The following is a 17128-nucleotide window of genomic DNA, read 5'->3' as shown; positions in this document are numbered from 1 at the left end:
CTCGTGACCACTCCTCACAACTGCGACGAAGCTACACATATCCCCATGAACGTCATTTCAAAATATAACGCTCTTGTTCAAACATACTGCGTTTACCTGAAAACTAAAAGGAAAAATATTTTCTCCGCGTTGTCACTTCCTGCACATGTGCAGCGAAATCCCGCCCTTTTTTTCATGCCGTTTTGAGAACAATTTGTGATTCGGACTAGCTCCATTGAACCCGTTTATCCATTTTACGTCTTTGTTTTCGGTAAGTGACGTATAGATGAGTGCGGTGACATCACACGTGCTCTCGGGTCACGTGGCTTAGTTTAGCTAAAGGCACGTGAGCTACAAAAGTCTAACAAATATGGCAACGTTCCACTTCTCATTGGGTATCATTTTTGTTGGTTGCGACACATCCGGGAGCTTAGACGATTGTGTTTGAATACTTTGCTTTTCTAGTCCGGGAACACTTTTGAACGCAGCGAAGCCAGTTTGTCCGGACCGTGAAGTGAATAATTGCATAAAAGGGGCCTCAACGTCGCGGTTGAGACATTACCGAGAACGGACATCTCCGCACGCGTCGTGGGTTCTCGCCAGGTTCTCGCCACTCAATGAAGTTATGGAAGATCACATAGGGACACTCCAGCACGGCCTGCCGGGCCCAAAGAAAAGACTGGAGGACTACAGTAAGACAAGGGACGACTGCATAGAACAGTTGAACAACATCAGAGTCCAGAGGGAGCAGGTGGAAAGCCAAATCAAGCGACATTTTGTGGAGCTTCACGACTTTCTGCAAGGTGAGGAGAAGGACAGGTTGTTGGCTCTGAGGACAGAAGAGGAGGAGAAGACTCTCATGCTGAAGGAGAAGATCAAGGCTCTCAGCAGAGACATGGCCGCTCTCTCAGACGCAGGAATCCCGACGGCGCCCTTCAAGTCCGAGCTGCTGCCAGAAGTTCTCCCGGACCATCGCGAACATGCGGGCGACTTCAAGTCCAGCGTGTTGGAAGATATGAAGGAGAGGTTTTCAAAGTTTCCCCTCGCCTTTGGACCTAAACTTGGCCCGCCGTCGCTTCAAGCTGATGACCGGTTTTCCACTTCTGATGGAGGAAATCCAAAGAAGAGCCTGAAGAAGAAGGAGGACGTGGATACTCTCAACAGAGATTTGATGAGAAGCAAGACGCAGCTGCCGGCGAGTGACCCCATTTTCATCATGGCCAAACTTGGCTGCGAGCTGCTCTTGGAATCCGTTCACAACCGAGCCAAAAATGCGGGGGAACAAAAGAAGGGCAGTCCCCACGATTCCGGCTCAAATGCCGCCGATCCAAAGAAAAAAAGCCGTCCGAGGATTCCTCAATTGTTCAAAAAGGCCAATAAGGACAGCAAAAAAAATCCAAGCGATAAAACAACCACCACCACTCTATTTTTTCATACTTCAACCACGAGCTAAACATAAGAAGTCACCCAAATTGTGTTCTGTTTACCAGATTAGACGACACAAAAACAGGACAAGGTAGAAAGCAATCAGTTACCGTAATTCCCCACGTATACGTAGATGCACCTTTTTTTTCCCCCCCAAATATGAAGGCCAAAGGAATGGCTGCGTCCCAACTTTAAGATTGATTTTTTTCCGATGATGATGAATAGAGACAAGTTATGTACAGATGCGCATTTTTATATGGGATGTTTTGTCATAAGAAATCCTATTGGCGATAAATTAATTTCTTTTGGCATGGTGAAAGGTGATTTTTTTTTTTGTTTGTTTCAGTAACACCAAACCAATCTGTCACAAATGTGCCATAGTTGCTTTGCATTGTTTGTTTTATTTTGCCTTTGTAAAAAAAAATGACCACAAGTACATTTTTTGAAATCTTATTCATTTAACTGAAATTTGTCATGTTCTGTTGGTGTTGGTTTGGTTTTTGTTTTTGGTTGTGGGATATTACCGGGATTTTCAATTCTGTTTGGGGGTTTTTGTTCTAACTTCATGTTTCTGTTCCCTTCGAGTCTGTCATGCGATTGTGTCTACCTGTCAAGCCCCCCCCCCCAATGGATTCCCTAATTAAAGTCGTTTTTATGTCAATTCAACCTCCGCAATACTTTGTTTTACTTGTTGTGTATGTCATCACACACAAACTACATCACACTTGCTCTCAGACAACATGGCTTAGTTTAGCGAAAATCACGTGAGCAAAAGAAGTCAAACATGGCGTCTTGTCCACTTCACACAGGGCAGCATTTTGTTGTTCATGGGGGGGGGATTCCGGGAGCTCTTCTGTGTTCTGTCTTCTAGTTCTCAGCATACATCATTAGTTACGTGATTTTTTTGAATACTTTCGCTTTCGAGTCGGGAACCAGTTTTGCATGTAGTGAAGCCATTTTTTTTTTTTTTTTCCCCCAAAGCAAAATGTTTCCACCGAGAACCGCATTGCGACCGGTCGGCTCGGATCATGTCATCACTCGTGACTCGTTTGAGTACTTTGACTTTTTTGTGAAGTCACCAGTTATGCACGCGGCGAAGCCAGTTTGTCTACTCTGTCAAACAACAAAGCAGGAATTACACTAAGGGACTTCGCCAACGTCTGACAATTTCTCCGGCGTTGGCCGAGCTGAGAACACTTCTAAGAATCAACGTCTCTGCGTGCGCCATGGCTCGCCGATCTGAGGACGATCTCCGGTGCAGCGCCTGTTTGGAGCTCTACGAAGCCCCCGTGGTGCTAACGGAGTCGCAGGACGTCTGCAGCTTGCACGGCGAGAAGCTCAAACTCTTCTGTTTGAACCACCAGGAGCTGGTGTGCCTGGTTTGCAGGGACGCAAAAATCCACAACGGTCACAGTTTCTCACCACTGGACGAAGTTACGGAAGATCGCAAAAAGAAATTACAGCACGGCCTGCAGGGCGCGAAGAAAAGATTGGATGACTACGTTGAGACAATGGACAAGTGGAATGAGCAAGTGATCCACATCAAGGACCAAAGGGAGCGGGTGGAAAGCCAAATCAAGCGATATTTTGAGGAGCTTCGTGGCTTTCTGCACGTCGAGGAGGAGGCCAGGTTGGCCGTTCTCAGGAGGGAGGAGCGGCAGAAGACTCTCACCTTGGAAAAGAAGATCGAAAGACTCGGCAGAGACGTGGACGCTCTCGCGGGCGCCATCAGAAGCGCAGAGGACCTTCTGACGTTTGACCAAGTTTACATTATGAAGAACTTCCAAACTGCCAAGACGGGAATGCAGACGCCGCCCTGCAAGCCTGAGCTGCCGTCAGAAGTTCTCCTGGATGAACGGAAACATGTGGGCAACCTCAAGTCCGGCGTGTTGAAAGGAATGAAGGAGATGGTCTCAAAGTATCCCGTCACCTTTGGACCTAAACTCGGCATGCCGTCGCTTCAAGGTGATGACCAGGTTTCCGACCACGGTGGAGAAAAACCCAAGAAGATTCTGAAGAAGAAGGATGACCTCGACGCTCTCAGCAGAGAGGTCACCAGTAACATAATGCGCCTGCCGTCGTACGACCCCGTTTTCTTCAGCGAGAACCTACAGACCGTCCTGTTGAGACTGACCCACGAGCTGCTCTTCGAAAGCGCTCGCAACCGACTCAAAGACGCGGGGGAACAAAAGAAGCAGAAGGACAACGTCTCGGACGGTTCCGACGATTCCGACTCAAGCGATCCAAAACCAAAAAACCGTCCCAAGATTGCTGGAGTGTTCAAAAAGGACAGCAAGGCCCAAAAAAGTCCAAGTGAAAAAAAGTCCACCACCACTCTACTGTTCCATCGTTCAAAGTCAAAATGAAGATCTTCGCATACAATCTTAGAAGTCATCCAAATTGTGTTTTCTGCTAAGCAGGTTGGAAGAGAAAAACCCAAGGTACTGTATATAATTGCGCCCCCCCCCCCAAATATGAAGGCAAAAAGTATAGCTCATTTTTCCATGGGGTGTATTATCATGGTGTTTACGGTAATGCTAATGTCTGTACTAATAAGTATTGTAAGGCATTTTGTTTGAAATATTTATAACAGTGTATTTTTTACTTGTATAAATTCCAGGATGTTGTGTTCAATGACGACTTCATACGTAATGGTTTTTGCAGTAGATTTTGCAGTATGCACCGATGACCGCTAGATGTCAGAAATGAGCTACCCTAAAAAAGTGGACTTTGTACTTGTACGGGTATTGTCGTTATCAAATAAAACACTTATGTCGAGAATAAAAGGTTTGTGTTTGTCTTCCTTTTCACTAAAACAACAACGCATTTCATGATGAAAAGACAGTCTTATCATGCATTTCCCCTGATTTTCTTTTCATTAATTATTTCAACGACAACTCGTGAACGAGGCGCAATAGAACTTTTTGTGTTGACACCCCAAAACCACCGGGTGGCACTAGCGGGCAACGTATGACATTTGCAAGCCTTTCAATGACTTTGGTGATTGGCTTAATCTGCACTCCCATAATGCAAAAGTCTTCAAAAGTCATATTACTCTAATTCTGACATTATAAATATTCCGACTTCAATTTCGCTTTTGCTATTGTTGCATTTTTATAATTTTTATACATAAAGGCCGTAGTGGCCGTAGTTGGCATCTTGGTGACACCGTGACGCCAACCAATCGCAGACCAGCATTGACGAGTTGCAGGCCAGACAGTTTGACCCAAACAGATAAAAAGAGCAATTACCTAAAAACACCTGAAGAGGGAGGCAAAAGAACATAAACACAGCCATGACAGTTGTTGATGCCACCAAGCAGGAAAAACGAGGGGACGGAAAAACTTATAGTATTGCGCTTCAAAAAAACGTTTGCTGTAACCCGGGGGTCTCTACTTTAAAACTTGAAAAAGTTCATGTTTTATCCATAGTTCATTTGACAACATTGTTTTTCACGCACCATTAGATTGAAAAAACAGAAAAGCATCGTGCCGCGTGCTGTCGACTGAAAATGACATCACGGGTGCTCTCGGGTTAGCTTGCTAAAGTCGTGCTAGCAAAACATGGCGTCTCGTCCACTTCTCGTGGAGTAACTTTATTTATTTTTTTTTGTACAAAGCAAAAAGTTTCCACTGCGAGCTTCTCTGTGACTGTTTGGTGCTCATCTTGGATCATAATTCATCGCTTATGTCATCCTTGAATACTTTCACTTTTAAAGTGAAGTCAGCAGTTGTGTATGCGGTCAAGCCGGTTTGTCTAGCCTGTCAATTAGCAAGGCGAGAATCGCACTTGAGGACTTTGTCGACGTCTGACAACTCCTTCGGCGGTGGCTGAGACGAGAAGACTTTTCCGAGTCAACGTTTCCGCAAGCGCCATGGCCGACCGATTTGAGGAGAATCTCCGATGTCCCACTTGCTTGGAGATCTTTAAAGACCCCATCATGCTGGGATGCAGCCACAGCGTGTGTCGCGCATGCGCGCAGCAATGGTGGGATCGGAAGGAAGATCGAACCTGTCCGGTCTGCAGGACGGAATGCGGCGCCGCGGATCCACCTCGAAACCTGGCCCTCAGGAACATGTGCCAGATATTTTCCAAGTTCTCGTCGGAGTCAGCGGGCGTCTGCAGCTTGCACGGCGAGAAACTCAAGCTCCTGTGTTTGAACCACCAGGCGCTTGCGTGCCTGGTTTGCAAGGATGCAAAAATCCACAGCGGCCACAAGTTCTTGCCACTCAACGAAGTCCCGGAAGATCACAAAGGGAAACTCCAGCAGGACTACAATGAGAGAATCGACAACTATCATGAACAAGTGACGCGCATCAAGTTCCAGAGGGAGCGTCTGGAAAGCCAAATCAAGCGACATTTCGAGGAGCTTCGTGTTTTCCTGCAGGCCGATGAGGAGTCCAGGTTGGCTGCTGTCAGGAGCGAAGAGCAGGAGAAGATCCGTTTGTTGAAGGAGAAAATTGGAGCTCTCAGAGGAGACGTGGCCGCTCTCTCGGACTCCGTCGGAAGCACGGAGGATGTTCTGACCCCCGACCAAGATTCCATCAAGACAGGAATCCCGACGCTGCCCCTCAAGCCCGAGCTCCTGTCGGAAGTTCACCTGGACGAAGGCAGGCATGTGGACAACCTCAAATCCGGCGTGCTGGATAGCATGAAGGAGATGTGTTCTGACGGTCCCGTCGTTTTGGGACCCCAACTTGGCTCGGCGTCGCTTCTTGCCGACGATCGGTTCCCCAGCTCCCATGTAGAGAAGAGCCTGAAGAAGAAGGACGACATTGACTCTCTCACCAGCGAAGTCATGAGAAGCATAATACAGCTGCGGGCCGATGACTCCAGTTCCTTCAGCGAGAACCTACAGACCATCATTTTCAGACTGACCCGCGAGCTGCTCTTGGAACGCAACCTTGGCAGGGGCCAAAAGAAGGAGACGGGCTCCGACAGTTCCGACGAGTCGGACTCAAACGCCACCGATCCGAAACCGAATCGTCGCGCCAAGATCCCTCGAGCGCCCAAAAAGGTCCCAAACATCCTGAATAGAAAACTACTCAAAGCCGCGTTTTCGCATCGTCCAAAATCAAAATGAAGTTCTCCTTGTGAGCTAAATATCAGAACTAATCCAAATTGTGGTCCTTACTTACTAGAACTAGAACTTACGGACGTAATTAAGAGTACGTTGTACAATAGTGTAAGGAAATTCAAAACTGATGACGTTGAGATCTTTTGCTGTCATAACTGAAGTTTTGTCATTTTGTGGGATTTTTTTTGGAATATTTCACACCGTGACCTGTTCAATAACGAAATGGACATTTTACCTTCATATTCTTCATTTGACATTAGTATTCAGATTGTGGGTTCTTTTTTTGTTTGTATCGTTTCCTGTTCATTGACGCAATAGTTTTTGTGTCGTGAGTCTGAATAGCAGATTTTGTTGTGTGCAATAATCACCGCTAGATGTCAGTAATGAGCCACCCTTAAAAAAAAGGACTTTGTTCTTGTACCTGTATTGTCACGGTGATGAAATAAAATACTTATGTGGAAGAAAAACATTACAGGGGGAAAAAGATTTGTGTCTTCCTTTGCACTGAAACGATGACATTTGACGATAAAAGCAATCGCATTTCACCACATGCAAAAAAAGATATTTAATCGCCAATAAGATATGTACTCTGGACTGGTAACACCAGACACATTTGGACATAGTAAATTGTCTCCACAAGTAACGTGGTGCAGTTTATAATTTGTTGTTTATCTTACATAAATTTGATTTGAATCCTAATTAATCTTAATTAATTGAATTGAAATGACAATCATGAATTTAGTCATATCAAAACAATGTCTTTCAAACATACTGTGGTTACATGAAAATTAAAAGAAAACAAACATGTCTTGTCCACGCCTCGTAGATATGAAGTCATCGTTTGTGACTTGTTTGAATACTTTCGCTTTATTTGTCACCAGCTTCGTATGTGGAGAAGCGTGTTTGTCTGCCCTGTCACGTAACAGAACTTTCTCAGCGACCGATAGTTCCTTCACTGGTGGCTGACTCTTCCGAGAGTCAACATTTCCGCCAACGCCATGGCTCACCGATTTGAGGAGGAGCTCCGATGTCCAAACTGTTTGGAGATCTTTAATGACCCCGCGGTGGTGCCGTGCAGTCACAGCTTCTGTCGAGCGTGTGCGCAGAAGGGGTGTCCGCTTTGCAAGAAGTTGTTCACTTTGACGGATCCGCCCGGAAACCCAGCCCCGAGGAACGTGTGCGAGATGTTTTCTAAATTCTCGGTGGATTCGGGGGACATCTGCAATTTACACAAGGAGAAGCTCAAACTCTTTTGTCTGGACCACAAGGAGCTCGCGTGCCTCGTTTGCAGGGATGCAAAAATCCACAGTGGCCACAAGTTCTCTCCAGTCGACGAAGTTACGGAAAATCACAAAGAGAAACTCCAGCAGGGCCTCCGGAGAGCAAAAAAAAGACTGAAGGACTATAATGAGACAAGAGACAACTACAATGAGCAAGTGATGCACATCAAGGTCCAGAGGGAGCAGACAGAGACCCAAATTAAGAAACATTATGAGGATCTTCGCGGCCTCCTGCAGGTCGAGGAGGAGGCCAAGTTGTCCGCTCTGAGGAGGAAAGAGGAGCAGAAGACTCTCATGTTGAAAGAGAAGATGCAAACTCTCAGCAGAGACATTGCCGCTCTCTCGGAGTCCATCAGTAGCACAGAAGAGCTGCTGACATTAGACCCGGTTCCCTTCATGAAGAACTTCCAGACCGCCGTGACCAGGGTCCAAACGCTGTCCGACAAGTTCCTCGTAAAGGGGTCGGCCTCCTCCGATCCCAGCGGTTCCGAGCCGAACACGATGGAGGAACAGCAAAGGAGGAGTTGGAGGATGATGGACGCCGCCTCTTGCTTGGATTCAGCGCCGCCGCCATCGTCTCAGCCCGTTTCCGTCAGGGAGAAGTTCCAGACTTCCATGGGCAGAATCCCAAAGCGACAGGACAAGTCCATGGATCTCTTTGAAAGTGTGCTGGACCAAGCCGAGACGGTCCCCGACCGTCCTGTGGTTCTGGACTCAAAATCGATCAGTAAAAAATCCAAGCGTCTTGATAAGTTTATTCGAGTGTTCAGAACGGACAGCAGGGTCCATAAAAGTCCAACAGGAAGGAAAACCACCTATGAGTTATGGCCTACTTCAAATGAAGATTTGTGAAGTTCTTCATGTGGGCTAACTAGAAAAGCGCAAAGCAGTGATGATGTTGAAATCTGATTAATCTTTTTCACTCATGGGATTTTTAACTTTCTGACCTGTTCACCGACAAAATAATTATTTTACATTCGTATTGTTCGTATTACATCGATATTCAGATTGTGTGCAATAAAAATGACATACTTGAACAAATTGCGGTGTTTTTGTTCGGTTTTCCGACTTGTATTGTTTTCTATTCAATAGTGACCGCGAAGTCATTTTTTGACTTGATTCTGAAGAGCGGATTTTGCTGTGTGCATTAATCACCGCTAGATGTCAGAAATGAGCCACCATCAACAAATTGGACATTGTTCTTGGAAATGAATTGTCACGGTGACCAAATACAATACTTATGTGGAGGAAATAGGTAACAGAGAAAAAAAAAAGTTGTGTTTGTCTTCCTTTGATAATAATAATAATAATAATAAAAGAAAATCTAAACAATAACATTTCACCACATGCAAAAAGAAACTCATGAAATCACCAACAACTGTTTACTGGTAAAACCAGACCCATTTGTCAATACAAGTGGCATGGTTGCTGTGATTATATATTTACTTATATTAGATATTTTGATTTGCTTATATTAAAAGAAAAGAGGGAAAAAACCCGACTGAGTTCTCAAAAGGAGACATTTGACTTCAAAGTGGTTCCGACGAGAGCCTCTTATCTTCTTCCTTTTATGGGTATCTCTCAGCAGTTGTGTAATTTCACCAAAATAAATATAATTCCATTCTTATTTGTTTAAACTGGTTTGCAAATCTTGCCCAACCAGTAGGAAATTATTTACTCTTTCAACAAAAATTATGAAAACCGGTTCTGCCAAAATTGGCATGCCATCAACATTCCTTATATCTTTATTTAACCTTATGAGTAATTTCAATATTTTTCCATTAGTAACCGCAGGTCGATTTCATTTGAATCTTGTTCATTGAATTGAAATGACTTATTAAATTCTGACGTTGATAAATTAGTCATGTCAACATGCTTTTGTGCAGCTGAATCCCGCCCATTTTAAGCCCCTTACGTCACGGCTCCCCATTTATATCGTTTCTGGTTTGGACTAGCTCCAGTGAACCGATGTGCCCATTGTCTCTCTTTACTTCGGTTAGGTAACCTAAATAGCGTATAAATAAATTTGCGCTTCTGCCAAGTAGCTCAAGCTAGCAAATTAGCCTCTTTTGCCAACTTGAAAACTGTAAAACCTTCATGTTTTGTCCATAATGAATTTGACAACGTTATCGTTTTTCTTGAAAACATTTCGCCGCTTGCCGTCCACTTAAAATGACATCACATGGCTTAGCTTGCTGAAGTTACGTTGTCAAACAAACATGGCGTCCTGTGCTCCGCAACAAACCGTCATAAGCCACCATTACCGACGCGTTTTCCTTTTTACGTTGCGGAAGTGGAGGCGGGGCCGCCGTTTGCTCCCATGCAATCAATAAGAATACATTTGTCGCGTTCCGTTGTTGGTGTTTTGTTGTCCTTGTTTCGTTCCCCTTGTGTCTGTCCTCGTTAGTGTGATTTGCTTCCACCTGTTTGCGTTGACCTGCCTCCCGCGTGTCGACCAATCAATCACCTCCAATCGTTGGCGTCCAGCTGTTTCGCGTTGCCTCGTTAGTGTTGAGCGTATTTAGTTCCCAGTTTGCCTTCTGCCGCTTGTCGGGTTTTTGTCCAACGACGCTTCTGTCGTTCTGCCATACTGTCTGTCGGTCAAAGTCTATTCCAGTCCCCGTTAGTTCCAGTTTTCTCCTGGGTCCGTTGTTCAAGTTCATCGTGTAGTTGGTTCTTTCCAGGTTTTTATTTTGTTACTTTGTATGGTTCGGCCCACCCTGTTTCATTTTTCATATTAAACCTTAGGTTTTTCTGAGTACTCCACACCTATCAGCATCTTACTTAATAGGTCGGAGCTTGCCAACGTTCTAGATCCAATTTTTTGACGAGAGCAAATATAATACATGCAAATTTAATACGAAGGCGCTTTCCGTGTATGGCTGCTATCCTATTGTTTGTGGCTGGAATGTGGCAATTTTTGACTGTGTTGTGCAAACAGCCTACGTCAATTTGCGCACCTATTTTGTAAGTGGACATGCAAGTTTGGCGAGTGTCAGAGTATATATTTTAGCTCATGTCGTTTTTTTGTTTATTATTTGCTGAAGCTCAAGCACAACGGTAAGCGTTTGATTTTTCTTCACCTTTTTGCTCCATTCTGAGTTTTTGATTTTTCGCTTTACTTTGTGATTTGTTGGCTTGAAATTGGTATCGGCAAGTAGGATTCCATTTTTTTTCTTCGCAAGGACCATGACGAGCCGAGTTGTGGACGATCTCAGATGCCCCGCCTGTTTGGAGATCTTTCAAGACCCCGTGGTGTTGGCGTGCAGTCACAGCTTCTGTCGAGCGTGTGCGCTGGAGTGGTGGGACCAGAGCGGCGTTCAAACGTGTCCGGTCTGCAGGACGGAGTGTAACTCTATGCCTCCGCCTCCAAACCTGGCCCTGAGGAACGTATGCGAGACCTTTTCCAAATTCTCAGCGGAGGCGGAGGACATCTGCACCTTGCACAGGGAGCAACTCAAAGTCTTTTGTTTGGACCACCAAGAGCCGGCGTGCATCATCTGCATGCTGGCAGAAATCCACGCCGGCCACAAGTTCTGTCCCCTCGATGAAGTCGTGAAGACCCACAAAGGAAATCTACGTGAAGTCCTTCAGGACGCCAAGGGAAGATTGAAGGATTTTAACGAGACACGAGACGACAACCACCAACGGGCCGCGTCCATCGAGGTGCAGAGGGAGCAGATCGAAAGCAAGATTAAGAAGGACTTTGAGGAGCTTCATAACTTCCTGCGGGTTGAGGAGGAGGCCAGGTTGGCTGCTGTCAGGGGGGAAGAGGAGGAGAAGAGCCGAATGCTGAAGGAGAAGAACAAGGTTCTCGACGGAGACATTGCCTCTCTCTCGGACGTCATCGGAAGCGCAGAGGAGCTGCTGATGTCAGACCCGGTTCCCTTCATGAAGAACTTCCAGACTGCCTTGACCAGGGTCCAGAAGCTGCCCGAAAAGCCGGAGCTCGTGTCAGAAGCTCTGCTGGATGCGTGTAAACACGTGGACAACATCCAGTACAACGTGGTGAAACGACTGGAGGCTGTGGCCTCCTGCAATCTCCCCGCGTCTAACCCGAACACGGCCCAGCATAGCTTTTTGCAGGACGCCGGACTTTCTGCTATTATGGAGGAAAAGCAAGAGATACGTTGGGGGATGAAGGATAATAAGGAGAATGAGGCTTACGTAAGAGATGTGACCGCTTTATTAGATGCTCTCAGAAGCACGGTGTTGCCGCAGTCGTACGAGCCGATTTCTGTCAAGGAGAAGCTCCAGACTTCCATCAACAGAGTCTCCAAGCAGCCGTATTCAAACATGACCAATACGGATCGTGTGTGGCCTAAGAAGATTGTTAACGAGTTCAAAAAGGGCTTCTGGTCTTATACACGTTTGTGAAGTTCTTCATGTCTGAAGAACATTTATTACGTTGATTAAGAGGCAAAGGAATCTGATTTTGAATGAGATTTTTTTTTCTCCCATGGGGATATTTCACTGCCTGATCTGCTTAATAACATAATGCTTATTTTACATTCGTATTTTTCATACTGTATCAACGTTGAGCTTGTGTGCAAATAAAAATGATATATTCTTGAACGAAATGACTCCTTTTTGTGAGAGATCTGCCGTCTTTTCTTCAATGGCGTCTACGCGCAATCATTTGATTCCGAAGAGCAGATTTTGCTATGTGCACTGATCACCGCTAGATGTCAGGGATGAGCCACCAAAAAATATTGGACTTAGCGTAGTTCTTGCATCAGTCACACTGATGAAAAACAACAGTTAATGTGGCGGAAGAACTTAACAGAGAAAAGAGTTGTGGTTTGTCTTTGTTTTCCTTTGCACCGAAACAAGAGCATTTGACAGGCAAAAACAATCACAAATGCAAAATGAAACCGCCAATAAGATATGTACTCTGTACTGGTAACACCAGATACATTTGTCGTAAATATTTCAAGACAATTATTGACATGCTTTTGAGGCATTTTGTGATTGTTTTGTTTATCAAAGGGAAAAAAAAGACAGTTACCAAAACGAGAATTTAGACAGAACATATTTGACTTTCTGCATTCTAACTCGTTCTGAAAAGAGCCTGTGCTCATCTATCTGACTTTCATGGGTATCTCCAAATAGTCAAATAAATCAAATTCCAAGCTTATCTGTTTAAAACGGGTTTTCACAACCTTCCCAACCATTAGAAAAGTGTTTACTCTTTCGACAGAAGTAGTTGTTCACATCAACAAAATTATTGTTATTAAATTCCGTCGTTGATAAATTGGTCATTTCAAAACATAATGCCTTTGTTTCAAACATGCTGTACTCACTTGAAAACTACAAGAAACAAAAACGTTTTCCGTGCTTTAGCTTCCTGACGTTTTAAGCCCCACATCACACCCCTTTTACATAACGCCTGTTTAAAACAATGCTATATTTACTTATTAAAAAAATCAGTGTTCTAGTGCAGCGACAATATCTTAACATAATTTGTGACTAGCTCCAGTGAACGCGTGTGTCCACTGTATGTCCTGTTTTCGTTTCGAAACCGTGTAGAAATGACTGCAATCTGATGTTCTGTCTGCACATTAAACATCCTAAAGAAAAAAGAGTAGCTGAGCTCGCAAATCGTCCGCTTTTGCCATTAGATACGTTCAAAAGTTCATGTTTTGTCTATAATTCATTTGACAGCGGGGTTGTTTTTCACATTTTGCCACTTCCTGTTGACAGAGAAAGACAATACATGCTCTGAAGTGTCAAAATAAGTTCAACAAATATAGCGTCCCGTGCTTCACAACACACCTATCGTAGGCAACCTCCAGTATCTACTGATGCGTTTTCATTTTTACTTGGCAGACGTGGAGGCGGGGCTGCCATTGCACACATGCAAAAGATAATGATACCTTCTATATATAATCCTCTTTACATGGCCAATTTGTGAATTTAACATGAAGATATTTGCCATGTCTGGCTGCTATTCTTTTGTTAGCATTTTTTGACTGGGTTGCGCAATCACTAAAGGTCACATGACTCACTAACTTTGTATGTGGTGAAGCCGGTTCAGCCATTTTTATCTGCCAAGTTGAGCTGTTGCGTTTTAATTGCTGTTTGTTGAGCTCTTTGCGTTGTGTTCTTTTTTTTTATTGCTTCCTGAAGCTCTAGCGCAAAACAAGAACAGTAAGTGTTTCCCTTTTTCTTTTCTCCTTTTATGCCTGTTTTATCTGTTTTGTTTCAAGGGGGCTTTTATATAACATATTGGTGAAACTGCCAAAATAATACTCAGCTATTTTTTGATGTCTGTCTGCTAATCAAATGACAAGCATGAATCTGGATCCCAAATGTATAAATGTGACCGGCTTGGGTACTCGAGGTTATTTTTATTTTTCCATTCTTTCTTTTTCTTTGTTTTTTTTTTTCTTTCTCTTTCTGAGCAAGTTGTGTTTCGGGACCGCGTTTTGCTTTCGTTTTATGCCCGCTTTTAGCGAGCACATTTTTGATTCTTCACTTTTATTTACAGTGTGAATCGTTGGCTCGAAATTGGTATTCGCAAGTCGTATTAAATCTTTTTTGTGTGATCCCAGATAAAAGCGTGGTTTTGCCTGCGGTCAAGTACGAAGCGTAAAAGGTGGAGGAGGACTTTTTCAACGCCTTCAATCCTGTCTCATTGACACAATTCTGCGTGAACATTAGAGTCCTGCAAATTGATTCGGTTGACTTCCCAAGGTCCATGACGAGCCAGCTTGAGGGCGATTTCCAATGTCCCACCTGTTTTGAGATCTTTCAAGACCCCGTGGTGTTGCCGTGCGGTCATAGCTTCTGTCGCACATGTGCGAAGCAGTGGTGGGAGCAGAACGGAGATCGAACATGTCCAGTCTGCAGGACGGAGTGTAACTCTATGCTTCCGCCTCCAAACTTGGCCCTGAGGAATGTATGCGAGACATTTTCCAAACTCTCAGCGGAGTTTGAGGACATCTGCAGCTTGCACAAGGAGAAACTGAAACTCTTCTGCCTGGACCATCAGGAGCTTGTGTGCGTCATCTGCATGGCTGCAGAAATCCACGCCGGCCACAAGTTCCGACCCTTCGATGAAGTTGTGGAAGCGCACAAAGGAACTCTACATGAAATCCTTCAGGCCGCCAAGAGAAGATCGGAGGAGTTTAACGAGACACGAGACAACTGCAACGCACAGGCCACGTCCATCAAGATCCAGAGGGAGAAGATTGAAAGCAAGATCAAGAAGGATTTTGATGAGCTTCATGCCTTCCTGCGGGTTGAGGAGGAGGCCAGGTTGGCTGCTTTAAGGAGGGAAGAGCTTGAGAAGACCCGCATGTTGAAGGAGAAGATCACGGTTCTCAGCAGAAACATTGCCTCTCTCTCAGACGCCATCAGAAACACCGAGGCTCTTCTGATCTCAGAGCCCGTTTTCCTCATGAAGAACCTCCGGACTGCTATGACGGAAATCCAGAAGCTGCCCGACAAGCCCGAGCCGCTCTCAGAAGCTTTCCTGGATGAAGTTAAACACGTGGGCAACCTCAAGTTCAGCGTGTGGGAGCGAATGAAGGGCATGGCCTCCTACAGTCCCACCGCTTTGACCCCCAACATGACTGGCAATCGCTTCCTGCAGGCGGCCAGGTTTTCTGCAATGCTGGAAGAAAAACAAAATACGGCGGAGAAGACCGAGGCTCTCAACAGAGACGTGGACATTTTGTCAGAAGCCATCAGAAGTAGAAAGAAGCTGCCGTTGTCGGACCCCGCTTCCTTCTGGGAGAACCTCCAGACCGCCGTGACCAAAATCCAGAAACGACCCGACAAGCCGGAGCTGATCTCAAAACCCGTGCCGGACCGAGGCAAACATTTGGAGGACCAAGTGAAAGCCACGGTCTTGGACTCTCCCGCCGTTCTGGACCCCAACACGGCCGATCCCAAATTCAATCTGCTCGATGAGCTTGCTCGAATGTTCAAAAAGGACAGCGGCGTCGAAAGTCCGAGTGGAAGGAAACTCTTCGCGCCCCGGCTTCATTCAAAGTCAAATATGTGAAGTTCTTCACATATGCTAAATATATTCAAGCAAATGCAATGTGTGGAGCTTTACTCTAGGTACAAATTGCAGCAGAACCTTCTTGTTTGGCCACCGTACAAAATGTCTCCTTACCCTTGAAGGTAATAAAGTTCCTCTGCAAATATGGCCACTTGCAGCTCATGCTTCAATTCAAAAACTCTGATGTTTTCCTCCCATAACTGATAGTTGTCATTTTGTATGATTTTTTTTTTCTCCCACAGGAATATTTGTCGAAAATCATCATTTTAAATGAATACTATTGCTTTATACCATGTAAAATCTAAATCTGTTTATCAAAATGTCTTTTATATGCTGACTTGTATTGTTTTCTACTCTATTCAATTTATACCATGTCAAATAAATACCTGTCCATCAAAATGTTTATATGCTGACTTGTATTCTCTATTTCAGAGCTTGCTTTGTGCAATTGTTACCACTAGTAATGAGCCACTCCCCTCGAAAAATAAAAAATTGTGCACCACCTTGAAAAAGGGTTTGCCAATCGCTCTTGATTTAAGTAGCTGGCTACAGTCACGTGCCCAAATCCGGAAAATGGCAAACAAATATGGCGGCGTCCTGCGAAGTTCACACCGAGCGTTAATGGGTTGTCCGATGATCCTTGCGGCGCGTGTCCACAGGCAAGTCAGCAACCTTGCCAGGCATCGTAAAGAAATCTAAAAGGAGCCGAACTTCTGGTGAGTGCATTGACTTGTTTAGGATTGTTGCAACTCGGCTAGCAACCAACGGAGCATTTAGCGTTAACCAAAGTTGGAGCACAATCGATAGTCTGACGAGCGATGTTCATTTTTGTTATTCTTTTTTTTTTTTTTAGGTAAGGGGAAAAGACAACACGAACACGATGCCTAATAGACCGATATTTGCGCCTTCGTGCCGCTAGATGGCAGTGTAGGGCAAGATAAACCTCACATGAATCAATGCATAATTAAATATCCTGTATTTATGAATGTAAGTTTATATATGGTATCCCTACATGATTTTATATATAACAATTATATATATATATATATATATATATATATATATATATATATATATATATATATATATATACTGTATACACTTCATAAATACCTTATGTTGTAAAGTGCATTGAAACCATGCACAACGTTTGTTTAGCACTTTCAATTAATGAATAATGACATTTTGAATAAATATTGAAAAAAAAAATTGTATCCAGTATTTTTTCTTTACTTATATCTGTTTCCACCTATAATCTTCATTTAAATCTAAATTTCATCTCATTAGAAGACATAGAAAATGATGTAATGCGGCGCAGCGAGTTTGGTGGGTGTGTCTGGTGTTTGGGTTGGCCCT

At 44.3% G+C, this 17128-nt stretch overlaps 4 protein-coding genes across 4 annotated transcripts; all 4 read left to right on the top strand.

Annotated features, from left to right (window-relative positions):
• Positions 1–9: 9 nt before the first annotated feature.
• LOC148409971 (uncharacterized) lies at positions 10–2002 on the top strand. Its single transcript, XM_088439415.1, has one exon. The coding sequence runs from the start codon at positions 605–607 to the stop codon at positions 1430–1432; it is 828 nt and encodes a 275-aa protein (XP_088295541.1). The 5' UTR covers positions 10–604; the 3' UTR covers positions 1433–2002.
• A 363-nt stretch (positions 2003–2365) lies between these two features.
• LOC148409970 (E3 ubiquitin-protein ligase TRIM35-like) lies at positions 2366–4184 on the top strand. Its single transcript, XM_088439277.1, has one exon. The coding sequence runs from the start codon at positions 2631–2633 to the stop codon at positions 3768–3770; it is 1140 nt and encodes a 379-aa protein (XP_088295403.1). The 5' UTR covers positions 2366–2630; the 3' UTR covers positions 3771–4184.
• A 964-nt stretch (positions 4185–5148) lies between these two features.
• Positions 5149–8737, top strand: LOC148409969 (uncharacterized). Its single transcript, XM_088439643.1, has 2 exons — positions 5149–6481; positions 7429–8737. Exons 1-2 carry the CDS (start codon positions 5279–5281, stop codon positions 8611–8613), a joined length of 2388 nt encoding a protein of 795 aa, XP_088295769.1. The 5' UTR covers positions 5149–5278; the 3' UTR covers positions 8614–8737.
• A 2076-nt stretch (positions 8738–10813) lies between these two features.
• On the top strand, positions 10814–16175 carry LOC148409968 (uncharacterized). Its single transcript, XM_088439642.1, has 3 exons — positions 10814–12130; positions 13591–13598; positions 14360–16175. The coding sequence occupies exons 1-3, from the start codon at positions 10951–10953 to the stop codon at positions 15770–15772; spliced, it is 2601 nt and encodes an 866-aa protein (XP_088295768.1). The 5' UTR covers positions 10814–10950; the 3' UTR covers positions 15773–16175.
• The last annotated feature ends 953 nt before the right edge of the window (positions 16176–17128 follow it).

Source organism: Hippichthys cyanospilos, chromosome 17 (assembly GCF_059441005.1).
Source record: "Hippichthys cyanospilos isolate Australia breed blue-spotted pipefish chromosome 17, RoL_Hcya_1.0, whole genome shotgun sequence".
NCBI classification, from domain to species: Eukaryota; Metazoa; Chordata; class Actinopteri; order Syngnathiformes; family Syngnathidae; genus Hippichthys; species Hippichthys cyanospilos.
The sequence above is the reverse complement of the archived record's forward strand: the minus strand, read 5'-3'. Positions and strand labels throughout refer to the sequence as shown.

What these genes read in the sequence shown, in the direction of transcription:
- LOC148409968 (XM_088439642.1), top strand. Translation starts at nt 10,951, where the DNA reads ATGACGAGCCGAGTTGTGGACGATCTCAGATGCCCCGCCTGTTTGGAG.
- LOC148409971 (XM_088439415.1), top strand. Translation starts at nt 605, where the DNA reads ATGGAAGATCACATAGGGACACTCCAGCACGGCCTGCCGGGCCCAAAG.
- LOC148409969 (XM_088439643.1), top strand. Translation starts at nt 5,279, where the DNA reads ATGGCCGACCGATTTGAGGAGAATCTCCGATGTCCCACTTGCTTGGAG. An exon ending in TTTCGCATCGTCCAAAATCA is followed by an intron (nt 6,482 to 7,428) that starts AAATGAAGTTCT and finishes AGCGACCGATAG; the next exon opens with TTCCTTCACTGGTGGCTGAC.
- LOC148409970 (XM_088439277.1), top strand. Translation starts at nt 2,631, where the DNA reads ATGGCTCGCCGATCTGAGGACGATCTCCGGTGCAGCGCCTGTTTGGAG.